The following is a 13,290-nucleotide window of genomic DNA, read 5'->3' on the forward strand; positions in this document are numbered from 1 at the left end:
CCTTCTATCTTAAATCTACAGCCCACCGTATTTGACACTTCTGCCCTGGGGGGGATGAACAAACTCTTGACTATCCACGCTATCCGTGCCCCTCATAATTTTATACACTACAATCAGTTCACTCCTCAGCCTTTGACGTTCTTGTGAAAACCATCCAACGTTGTTCAATCTCTTATAGCTAATACATTCCAATTCAGGCAATATCCTGGTAAACCTCTCTTGCACCCTCTCCAAATCCTTCACACATCTTTCCTATAGTGTAGCGACCAAAACTACACACAATACTCCAAACATGAAGTAACTAATGTTCCAACATGACTTGGCAACGGTCATACTCAATGCCCTGACCAATGAAGGCAAGCATGCAGTATGTCTTCCTTGTAAAATCATCTTCTCCACTTGTGTTGCCTCTTTCAGGGAACTATGGACTTGCAACACCCTGACTGAAGATGCAGGACTTAGGAGCTGAGGTAGTCCACTCGGCCTATCAAGCCCACCTAACCATTAATGATTCAATGAGACTAACTCCATTCTCATGTCCACACTGCTCAAGACATAACTCCCCTATCGACTGAAAATCCATCCAATAGTCACTGTTCTTGCACTGCGCAGGGTCAAAAGCCATCTCCGTAGAAGCGCCATGGGTTTTCCTGCAGTGTGGGAGCACAGCAGCTATGGAAGGGGGCTCATCACCATTCTTTCAAAGGCATTTTTAGGAAGGATGAAACAAATACTGGCCTACCTTCTCTGCAAGATAATGCCAGTAAAATTACACTTCTGTGTGTCTCTAAGAATGTGGGAGAGAATGGTCTGGTCTTGGTCATCAACTTGACAATGGACCAATGGCTGATGTACAGCAAATGGAGGAGAGATAAGTGAGGTTAACAACAAGTAGGGCCATGGACAAGGCTGTGACCTGATGCTTTGCTGCATGGTGGCACGTGGTGATAATATCCAAAGCATTTCTGCTGAACACAAGGGAATATCACTTCGAAGCCTTTAAACATACAATTAGTGATATTGTAAAATTTCAGCAGAATTTCTCCCATATATAAACAGTAAATCATCAATATCGGACTAGATGGGGGACACAGCGTTAGAAAGTTCAAATTATAATTCAGTTTTGAACTACGTTTACTCCAAGTAATACGATCTATTGACTAGGACCTCTCAGTGTTTATGTTGACAAGACTAAATGGTTATTCTGCAATACCTTCTCCTGCACAAAGCAGGATGCACTGAAATGTAAACAGATCGTTAACAGGGTGCTGTGTTTCACTGAATGTTGAAAAACAGTACTTAACATTTTCACAACTCGAGAAAGTCATTCTTAGCTCAGAAATATCTCCAGAGGCTCTACATTTCAACATCCAAATCTTAACAAAACAGTTCTAGGGCTTTTGTCTTCGTGATCTGACCCAAATCCAAGTGATATAGTTAACTTGGACGAAATGTTCTGTTGCTAGAATTTATCCCATTATCTTATATCCCATTATAACATCCACCTTCAGACATCCTCATTAAAAGCAGAAACGTCAAAATTTCTCCACTTGATTCTGCATATCCATAGCAACCCACAATTGGAACATATATATTCAGGCCTTGTTTCAGCCATAGCTGTGCTGGCCATATCCAAACTCACATGTCCCCTCTGTGCTCACCAACGTAGATCATCCCCCATCCTCAGTGGGCACGATGACATGAAGTTACAAAGGGATATTGACTGGCAAAGTGAATGGGCAAAACGGTGGCAGCTGGAGTTCAACGTAAGCAAGTCTGAGGTTATCCATTTTGGACTGAGAAAGGAATAGACCAGGGAACTTTCTAGATGGCATGAAGTTATACACACGAATGTCCAAAGGGAATTGGGGGTCATGGATCTTTAAAATGCTACAAACAGAAACAGAAAATAATCAAGGAGGTTCATGGGATGTTGGCCTTTATATCTAGAGGATTGGGGATGCAGAGGTTACGCTGCAGTTATACAAATTCCTGGTTACACCCAACATGGAGTAATGTGAGCAGGTCTGGGCACCATTCCTCAGGAAGGATATATTGCTTGGAGGGAGTACAATGTAGGTTTACAAGAATGATACCTGGACTTCAGGGGTTAAGTTATATGGAGAGATTATATGAAATAGGTCTGTTTTGTCTAGAATCGGTAGACGCACACGTCGCAATGAGGAGGCAGGGAGGCTGCAGAAGGATTGGACAGGTGAGGAGAGTGGACCAAGAAGTGGCAGATGGAGTGCAACGTGGAAAGTGTGAGGTCAATGCACTTTGGTTGGAAGAACAGAGATAGGGACTATTTTCTAAATGGGGTGAAAATTCAGAAGTCTGAAGTGCAAAGAGATTTGGGTCTTCTGGTTCGGGATTCTCTCAGGGTAAACTCGCAGGTCGAGTCAGTAGTTAGGAAGGCAAATGCAATGATCGAGAGGACTTGAATATAAAAGCTGGGATGTATTTCTGAGGCTCTTTAAGGCTCCTAGTCAGACCACATTTGGAGTATTCTGCGCAGTATTGGGCCCCATATCTCAGGAAGGATGTACTGGCCTGGAGTGTGTTCAGAGGAGGTTCACAAGAACGGTCCCAGGAATGAAAAGCTTAACATATGAAGGACTTTGAGGACTCTGGGTCTATAATCGATGGAGTTTACAAGGATGAGGGGTATCGATGGAAACTTACAGAATTCTGAGTATCCTGGACAGAGTGGGAATTGGGAATCCATTGGTAGGAGAGACGAGGACCTGAGGGCACAGCCTTCGAGTAAAGGGAAGACCTTTCAGAACGGAGATAAAGAGAAACTTCTTCAGCCAGACAGTGGGGATTCTGTGGAATTCACTGCCATGGAAGGCTGTGGAGGCCAGATCATTGAGTATATTTACGATGGAGATAGATAGATTGTTGATGGCTGAGGGGGTGAAGGGTTACGGGTAGCAAGTGGGAGAATGGGGTTGGGAAACTTATCAGCCATGATTGAATGGCGGAGCAGACTCGATGGGCTGAATGGCCTAATTTCTGCTCCTATGTCTTATGGTCTTAATATCAGAAGGTATGGGGCTGATCTGATTGAAGTTGTCAAGATATGAGCAGGAAAAGACAGGGAAGACAAAAATAAACTACTTCCAATGGTTGGCGATTCTAGAATGAAGGAGCATAGTCTGAGAATTCACTCGGAAGGGGAGATGTTCAGGAGAGATGTTAGGGAGCACTTCCCCACATGATGGTGGTAGATGTTTGGAACGGTCTTCCACAAATAGTGGCAGATTGATGATGCATTTGTTACTTTTAAATCTGAGAAGATAATACCTTTGCTTAACAAACATTTAAGAGAAATAGACCAAAGGCAAATATATGGAGTTGGGTTGCATATCAGCCATGGTCTCAGTGAATGACAGAATGAGGGGCTAAACGGCCTTCTCCTGTTCCTATGTTTGTGTGTTTTTAAAATTTTGGCAAATTCTTCCAGGGTGCTCCCTCCCTTCATGTCTGCCATCTCCGTCACAGTGACATAGAGTCATACAGCAAGGACACAGACCCTTCAGCCCAATTCGTCCATGCCGTCATGATACCCTAACCTAATCGAGTCCCATTTGCCAGCAGTTGGCCCATATTCCACTAAAATCCTTTTTTATTCATATACCTGTCCAAACATCTTTCAAATATTGCGACTGTACCTGCATCTCCCACTTCCTTTGGCAGCTTGTTCCACATAGGGCACCACCCTCCGCATGAAAAAAATTGCCCCTCAGGTCCCTTTTAAATTGTTTCCCTCTCACCTTGAACCGATGCCCTCTCGTTTTGAACTCCCGTACCCTCGGGAAAACACCTTGGCTACTCATCTTATCCATACACTTCATGACTTTATAAACCCCTGTACGGTAACCCCTACCCTTCCAGTGAAAGAAGTCCCAACCTTTTCAGCTTCTCCTTACAACTCAAACCCTCCAGTCCCGGTAACATCTTTGTAAGTCTTTTCTGTACCGTAGCCAGTTTAAATAACATCCTTTCTAAAGCAGGGTGACAGAGTTGTACACAGTACTCCAAAAGTGACCTTACCAATGTCCTATACAACTCCTATCGTCAATGTTCTGACCAACAAAGTTAAAAACCACACAACACCAGGATATAGTCCAACAGGTTTATTTGGAAGTACAAGCTTTCAGAGCGCTGCTCCTTCATCAGGTAGCTAGTGGGAAGGAGCAGTGCACTGAAAGCTGGTGATTCCAAATAAACTTGTTGGACTATAACCTAGTGCTGTGAGATTTTTAACTTTGTCCATTTTAGTCGAGCACTGGCTGGTCCACACTATGGTTGACCAATGAAGGCAAGCGTACCAAATGGTCTCCTTCATCACCCTGTCGACCCCCGACTCCACTTTCAAGGCATGTAGCTGAATCCATGTGGATCTCTGAGCTCACTGAATTTCACTCCCATGATACATCCCTGGCAACTGTGCCTGCAGTTCTGGAACTCTGACCTGTCCCGCCCTAATCCAATCCGCCACCCTCTCATCCTTGAGGAGGTACCTTCAAACATTTCTTTCTGAAAAATGTCTTGATCTGGTCCCAGCGTTAAGTCTAGTTCAATACCTTTGTCGAGAACACTCCTTCACCATGTTAAATGGTGCTACCTAAACGTACAGCGTGGCTGCGCTGTTACGGCCTTACCCTGCACATTCTTTGCGACTTGCCAAATTCTGCATCGCCCTGACAGCATCATTCCCGTTCTCCGTGTCCCCAGCGTGGATCCCCGGCAGCTGGGCGGGGAAAGCACAGACCTCGCCGCCGGAATTCTTCCGGGAGTGAGCACCGTCACCAGGCTGTTGGCTCCGGTTTTCCGATTGGGAATTCCTCTTCATGGCCTGCAGCCGAGCCAAGGGCACAACGTCGCAGTTCTGTGGCCGGTGCCAGACGGTCTGTTTGGTGAGGGCATTGTAGTAATAGAACCTGTTGTTGTTCTGGTCAAACAGCTCCCACCATTGGTTCTCGCTCGATTGCCGGATACGGACCCGCTGTGGTGGATCCCAGCCACACTCGCCCGTGACCAGGTTAACGTACATATGCTCCCGTGTCCTGGGCTCAATAATCTCCACCCAATCTGTGCTGGAGAGAGAGAAAATGGGGAAATAATCAATACATTTACTTGAAGTAACCCGAGTAAAAAATGAGGTCTGCAGATGCTGGAGATCACAGCTGAAAATGTGTTGCTGGTCAAAGCACAGCAGGCCAGGGAGCATCTCAGGAATAGGGAATTCCACAGCAGGCCAGGCAGCATCTCAGGAATAGGGAATTCCACAGCAGGCCAGGCAGCATCTCAGGAATAGGGAATTCCTGAGATGCTGCCTGGACATTGAAGTAACCCGAGTCAGATATACAGTGAAGGGAACGGGCCCAACTACATCAGCATTTATCCTCCACAAGACTCCTTTTTGGCCTATTTTGCCTAAATGGGACTCAGTTAGCTCAATTTGCTGGATGGCTGGTCTCTGATGCAGCATCAGGTTCAATTCCCGCACGGGCTGAGGTTATTATGAAGGACTCTCCTTCTCAAACTCTCCCATGCCTGAGGCACGGCAACGTTCAGGTTAAACCCCCACCAGTCGTCTCTCTCTCTCTCTCTCTCTCCACTGAGAGAGTCGGGCGGTGGCGATTTGAACTTTGTTATTGTTATTTTGTCCAAACCCCCACTTTGGACCGCTCCTGTGTTTGAGCTGTAAGGGTGGGACTCCCAGTACAGTACTGAGGGAGTGCTGTAGTGCTGGGGGTGCTAACTTTCATTGAAGATGTTAACTTTCTGTTAATTTTAAATTTGTATTAGTCAAAACCTTTGTTTAACAAACATTTAAGGGAAATGGACTCAAGACAATTATTTGAAGGTAGGTCCCAGACCAGCCATGATATCAGACTTGAGGGGATAAATAGTCGACTCCTGTTCCTATGTGTATTAAAATTTTGGCAAATTTTCCCATGGTATTCCCTCTCTTCATGTCTGCCATCTCCAGAGCGACATAGAGTCATACAGGCCCTTCGACCCAACCCGTCCATGCTGACCCAAGTTTCCGAAACTGAACTAGACCCATTTGCCGGCATTTGGTCCATAAATCCTCGAAACCTTTCTTAATCATAAGCCTGTCCAAATGTCTTCCAAACGCTGTAATTGTACCAGCTTCCACCATTTCCTCTAGCAGCTAGTTCCACACATGCACCAGTCTCTACATAAAAAGGTTGCCCCTCAGGTGCATATTAAATCTGTCCTCTCTCACCCTAAACCAATGTCCTCTAGTTTTGGACTCCCCTTCCCTCGGAAAAACACCTTGACTGTTCACCCTCATGATTTTATAAATGTCAACCCCTCAGCCTTTGACACTCCAGGGAAATTAGTCTTAGTCTCAGGTTATCTAGCTTCTCCCTATATCTCAACCCCTCCAACATCCTTGTAAATCTTTTCTGTACTCTTTCAAGTTTCACAACATCCTTCTTACAGCAGGGAGACCAGAACAGAACGCAATATTCCAAAAGTGACAGAACTAATGTCCTGTACAGCTGTAACATGACCTCCCAACTCCTAAAATCAACTTTCTGACCAATGAAGGCAAACATACCAAACACCTTCTTCACCATCCCATCTATCTGCGACTCCACTTTCATGGAACTATGAACCTGCACCCCTAGGTCTCTTTGTTCAGCATCACTCCCCAGGCCATGAAAAAAACAATGTTATTGCTACACGGCCTATCTAGCTCATCAGTTTTGACTTAACCCTTGCATCTACCCTCCCCTGGGTAACATCTTTGGGAAAAAAAACCCAGGGCAGCGTTTTAATTTTTTTTCTGACTTCACAACCAAAAGATATTTTTGTGTTCCTCGTTTCCATCATCCTTCGCACTGTTCGTGGTTATTTAATATTTAATCAAATCTTGTAACAACTGAATCTTTTACACATAATAAAATAATTTACGCTTAATTTCTCACAAGATTTTCCTATTAAGTCATTCAAGCTTCACTTCACCATGAGCCCTTCTTTTTATGTTGGAAGCATACAATGCTCCTTTGTTAAGCAGGACAGATTAGCTATTTTTATTACACATGTGCAAATCGTGCTCCTCCACCATTAATTCTTGTCAAATTGAGATTAATTTACACACACTTAAATCTAACATCAAAATGGCCATTTCCCTGATATTTATGCAAAAGCATGCCGGGTATCACTGCAGAATTACTATTCAGTTTCAAAATTCATTTTCCCCAGAACAGACTGAATAAGAAAGCAACTATTAACAGCAACCACAAACCTCACTGTTTCCTTCAGATCTTGCCTGCCGATTGTCAAATCATTGCTACACAAGACAGCGTTTCTGTGTGATTAGTTCACCCTCGCAATTTATTTGAGATTCCAACTAAGAACAAGCACAGATTTGGCATGGCGACGAATACCCTTGCCAACTTTTATAGGTGCGCCATCAAGAGCATTCTGTCTGGATGTATCACTACCTGGCATGGCCAACTGGACCATTCAAGATCGGAGACGGTTACAGAGAGTGACGAACTCGGCCCAGACAATCACAAAGGCCAAACTACCATCAATAGAATCCATCTACCAGGCCCACTGTCAAGGAAAGGCCACCAGCATTCTCAAAGATCCATCCCACGCTGACAATGTTTTCCTACAACCTCTACCATCAGGGAGAAGGTACAGAAGCCTGAACACACGTACCAGCCAGCTTTGAAACAGTTTCTACTCTACTGTTGTTAGAATACTGAATGGACTCACAAACTCTTCACATTCACTAGTACCTATGTTTTTGTTTTTGCCTCTGTTTACCTATTATTTACTTATCTATGCTACTTAACTCAGTGATCTGCCTGTGTTGCTCACAAGACAAAGCTTCTCACTGTGCCTTGGTACACGTGACAATAAATTCAATTCAATTCAATCCAGTTTAAATGGGCAAACTGCTGTCTTACTGGAACCATAAGAAGTCCAGGCAGGTTTGACAACGAGGGGGAGCAATGGAAGATCTTAAGGTACCAAACGAGCAATGGGGAAGGTAAAGGCCATCTCGAGCTCTGAGATGGAGAGAAGAACCTCAGGGATGGAAACCTTAAATCGTGAAACAGCTCTTGGACGAGCACTTGAAGTGTCAGCTAACATTCAAGGCTGTGGGCCTAGTGTGGGAGAGTGGGACTAGCGTAGTGGCATATTTTTGGCAATACAGACCTGATGGGTCAAATAGCCTCTTCACTGTATGAATCTCTAAGAAGGAGAACGTTAAAACGTTGTTCCAGTTGTGTGGCTGCAGGTTTTGACAAAAGGTGCAATAACTATGGAAACTAACTGGGGAGATGCAGGATTAGCATTCGTACACATTCGAAGCAGCATTTAAGTAAGGCCTAAAGAGACACAGCACCAGTATTATTAAAACATACTTTCATAATAAACTATGATTATATGGACCATGTGTGCAGAAAATTCCAACTTTTGTTTAATTGGCTTAAACACTGAACTTGCAATAAATATGCAGTGTAATGCCAGAATTGAGATGTTAAGGCATGTTAATGTTCGTATTTGGAGTTTCCTAATCCTTTAAACTAGACTTCATGAAGACAGCACTTACTTTTCACCAAGAGTGTTGTACTATACTCAGCTTGTCGAAACTAGAGCTGTAGACACATTCTCCATCATATCCTGTACCCGGAGGGGCATTAAACATACCTCAGAGCTGACTCAGTCAAACATCACTGTTCTGAGTACTGTGACAAACTGATCCCATGGAAGCAAAGATTGGCCTAAAAACAAGGAATAAAACGCCTCAAACCATTTTCAAATGAGGAACAAAAAGAAACTCCCAAACCATTTTCTATCCACAATACATCCAGTGTTCACTTCAGTTTGTTATTCATGTGACAGGTGTCTTTTCAGAGGTGAGGAGATGGAGGATAGTACATAGAAGATTACAGCGCAGGACAGGCCCTTCGGCCCTCGATGTTGCACCACCCTGTCATACTAGTCTGAAGCCCATTCCACCTACACTATTCCATGTACGTCCATTTGCCTGTCCAATGCCAACTTCAATGCATTAAACTTGGCAAATCTACTACCGTTGCAGGCAAAGCATTCCATACCCTTACTAGTCTCTGAGTAAAGAAACTACCTCTGACATCTGTCTTATACCTATTTACTCTCACTTTAAAGATGTGTCCCCTCATGTTTGCTGTCCCCATACTTGGAAAAAGGCTTTCCCTGTCCACTCTATGTAACCCTCTGATTATCTTGCATGTCTCTATTAAGTCACCTCTCAACCTTCTTCTCTCTAACGAGAACAGCCTCAAGACCCTCAGCCTTTCCTCATAAGACATTCCTTCCATACCAGGCAACATCCTAGTAAATCTCGTCTGCACCCTTTCCAAAGCTTCCACATCCTTCTTATAATGCAGTGACCAGAACTGTACACAATACTCCAAGTGTGGCCATACCAGAGCTTTGTACAGCTGCAGCATAACCTCCTGGTTCCGGAACTCAATCCCTCTATTAATAAAGGCCAAAACATTGTATGCCTTCTTAACAACCCTGTCAATCTGGGTGGCAACTTTCAGGGATCTGTCTACATGGACACCGAGGTCTCTCTGCTCAAGGATCTTACCATTAGCCCAGTACTTTGCATTCCGATTACTCCGGCCATTGTGTATCACCTCATACTTGTCCACATTAAACTCCATTTGCCACCTCTCAGCCCAGTTCTGCATCCTATCTATGTCTCTCTGCAACCTACTATATCCTTCGTCACTATCCACAACTCCACCAACCTTGGTGTCTTCGCAAATTTACTAACCCACCCTTCTAAACCCTCATCCAGGTCATTTATAAAAACGACGAACAGCAGTGGACCCAACACCGACCTTTGCGGTACGCTGCTAGTAACTGGACACCAAGATGAGCATGTTCCATCAACTACAACCCTCTGTTTTCTTTCAGCAAGCCAATTACTGATCCAGATTTCTCCAGCTTCCTCATTTCCCCTCCCCCCACCTTGTCTCAGTCGGTTCCCTCAACTCAGCACCGTCCTCCTAACCTGCAATCCTCTTCCTGACCTCTCCGCCCCCACCCCACTCCGGCCTATCACCCTCACCTTGACCTCCTTCCACCTATCCCACCTCCATCGCCCCTCCCCCTAGTCCCTCCTCCCTACCTTTTATCTCAGCCTGCTTGGCTCTCTCTCTTATTCCTGATGAAGGGCTTATGCTCGAAACGTCGAATTCTCTATTCCTGAGATGCTGCCTAACCTGCTGTGCTTTGACCAGCAACACATTTGCAGCAATTACTGATCCAAACTGCTATGTCTCCCACAATCTCATTCCTCCACATTTTGTATAATAGCCTACTGTGGGGAACCTTATCGAACACCTTGCTGAAATCCATATACACCACATCAACCGGTTTACTCTCATCTACCTGTTTGGTCACTTTGTCAAAAAACTCAACAAGATTTGTTAGGCACAGCCTTCCCTTCATAAAACCATGCTGACTGTCCCTGATCAGATTATTCTTTTCTAGATGGTTATAAATCCTCTCTCTTATAACCTTTTCCAACACTTTACCAACAACTAAAGTGAGACTCACTGGTCTGTAATTACCAGGGTTGTCTCTACTACCCTTTTTGAACAAGGGAACCACATTTGCTATCCTCCAGTCCTCAGGCACTACTCCTGTAGACAATGGTGATTTGAGATTAATGCCAAAGTCTCAGCAATCTCTTCCCTTGCTTCCCAGAGGATCCTAGGATAGATCCCATCCGGCCCAGGGGACTATTTTCACACTCTGCAGTATTTCTAATACCTCTTCCTTGTGAACCTCAATCTCTTCTAGTCTAGATGCAAGTATCTCAGTATCTTCCTTGCCAACATTTTCTTTTTCTATAGTGAACACTGTCGAAAAATATTTATTTAGTGCTTCCCTTATCTCCTCTGACTCCACACACAACTTCCCACTATTATCCTTGAATGGCCCTAATTTAACTCTCGTCATTCTTTTATTCCTGACACACCTATGGAAAGCCTTAGGGTTAACCCTGATGCTATCCACCAACAACTTCTCATGTCTCCTCCTGGCTCTCCTGAGCACTCTTTTTAGGTCTTTCCTGACTTCCTTGTAACCCTCAAGCACCCTGAGTTTTCACATTTTGTCCTAACATAAGCCTTCTTCTTCTTCTTGACCAGGGATTCCACTTCCTTATTAAACCATGGCTCACGCTTTCTATATCTTCCTCTCCGCCTGACAGGTGCATACTTATGTAGGACACACAGGAGCTTTTCCTTGAATAAGCTCCACATTTTTAATGTACTCATCCCCTGCAGTTTCCTTCCCCATTCTACGCTTCCTAAATCTTTCCTAATTGCATCGCAATTTCCCTTCCTCCAGCTGCAACTCTTGCTTGGTGGAGTACACCTATCCCTTTCCATCACTAAAGTAAACCTGACAAAATTGTGATCGCTGTCTCCAAAGTGTTCACCTACTTCCAAATCTAACAGCTGGCCAGGCTCGTTACCCAGTATTAAATCTAAAGTGGCTTCGCCCCTTGTAGGCCTGTCTACATACTGTGTTAGGAAGCCCTCCTGCACACACTTGACAAAAACTGACCCATCTATAGTACTCGTACTGTCGTGATCCCAGTCAATATTTGGATAGTTGAAGTCCCCCATGACAACTACCCTGCCTCTCTCACTCCTATCGAGAATCATCTTCGCTATCCTTTCCTCTACATCTCTGGGACTATTCAGAGGCCTATAGAAAACTCCCAGCATGGTGACTTCTCCTTTCCTGTTTCTAACCTCAGCCCATACTACCTCAGTTAACAAGTCCCCAAACATCCTTTCTACAACAGTAATATTGTCCCTGATCAACACTACCACACCTCCCCCTCCTTACCATCTTCTCTGCTCTTACTGAAACATCTGAATCCCGGAACCTGCAACAGCCATTCCTGTCCCTGCTCTATCCATGTCTCCGCAATGGCCACAACATCGAAGTCCCACGTACCAACCCACACTGCCAGTTCACCCACTTTATTTCGGATGCTCCTCGCGTTGAAGTACACACACTTCAAACCAGGTTCTCGCTTGCCAGTGTCAGATACTTGATTTGGGAACTCCCTACTCTCATCCTCTTCTGTACCTGTCCCACAATTTTGGTTCCCATCCCCCTGCTGTATTAGTTTAAATCCACCTGAATAGCTTTAGCGAATTTCCCCCCAGGATATTGGTACCCTTCTGGTTTAGATGAAGACCACCCTGCTTGTAGAGGTCCCACCTACCCCAGAAAGAGCTCCAATTATCCAAAAACCCAAAACCCTCCCTCCTGCACCATCCCTGTAGCCACGTGTTCAACTTCTTTCTCTTCCTATTCCTCACCTCACTAGCACGTGGCACGGGCAGCAAACCAGAGAAAACAACTCTGTTTGTCCTAGCTCTAAGCTTCCATCCTAGCTCCCTGAATTTCTGCCTCAAATCCCCATCTCTCTTCCAACCTATGTCGTTGGTGCCAATGTGGACCACTACTTGGGGCTGCTCTCCCTCTCCCCAAAGAATCCCAAAAACATGATCAGAGACATCACGGACCCTGGCACCTGGGAGGCAACATACCAACCGTGAGTCTCTCTCAGCCCCACAGAACCTCTTATCTGTCCCCCTAACTATCTAGTCCCCAATGACAACAGCTCTGCTCCTCTTCCCCCTTCCCTTCTGAGCAGCAGGTGCCCCACTGCTTTCCCCTGGTAAGTCATCCCCCCCAACAGTATCCAAAATGACCACAGGGGATCCCTGCACTGCCTGCTGGTTCCCCTTCCGTCCCCTAACTGTCATCCATCCATCTTTTTCTTTTATCTGGGAAGTGACTACCTCTCTGTAAGTCCTGTCAATAACCCCCTCCCCTCCCGAATGATCCGAAGTTCCCTAACACGGTTTTTGAGGAGCTGGTGTTGGGTGCACTTCCCACAGATGGAGTCAGCAGGGACACTAGTGGTGACCCTTACTCCCCACATTCTGCAGGAGGAACATTCCACTGCCCTAAACTCCATTCCTACTATTCTAACTCCCGAAGTGACTACCAGGAAATAAAGTCTTCACAGACAGCTCTGAATCCAATATGGGGTTGGATTTCAAAACAAAAAAACTGCAGGCACAAACACTTATGAATATCAGTTGACGTTGAATTTTACACAAACATGCACCGCACTCTCTCTCAAATTTTGCAATGCTCTAGAACACGTTGCGTCTGGAAACCTTAATAACATGC

General features: G+C 44.9%; 1 protein-coding gene across 2 annotated transcripts in view; it reads right to left on the reverse strand.

Moving 5' to 3' along the window:
- Window positions 1-13,290, reverse strand: part of arhgap46b (Rho GTPase activating protein 46b) — a 212,502-nt gene that overhangs the window by 117,556 nt on the left and 81,656 nt on the right. For both annotated transcript variants that reach the window (XM_060836506.1, XM_060836504.1), the window contains exon 2: window positions 4,671-5,105. In XM_060836506.1, coding sequence (XP_060692489.1) covers window positions 4,671-5,105 — 435 coding nt within the window. The remainder of the gene's footprint in view (window positions 1-4,670; window positions 5,106-13,290) is intronic.

This window comes from Hemiscyllium ocellatum, chromosome 15, assembly GCF_020745735.1.
Source record: "Hemiscyllium ocellatum isolate sHemOce1 chromosome 15, sHemOce1.pat.X.cur, whole genome shotgun sequence".
NCBI classification, from domain to species: Eukaryota; Metazoa; Chordata; class Chondrichthyes; order Orectolobiformes; family Hemiscylliidae; genus Hemiscyllium; species Hemiscyllium ocellatum.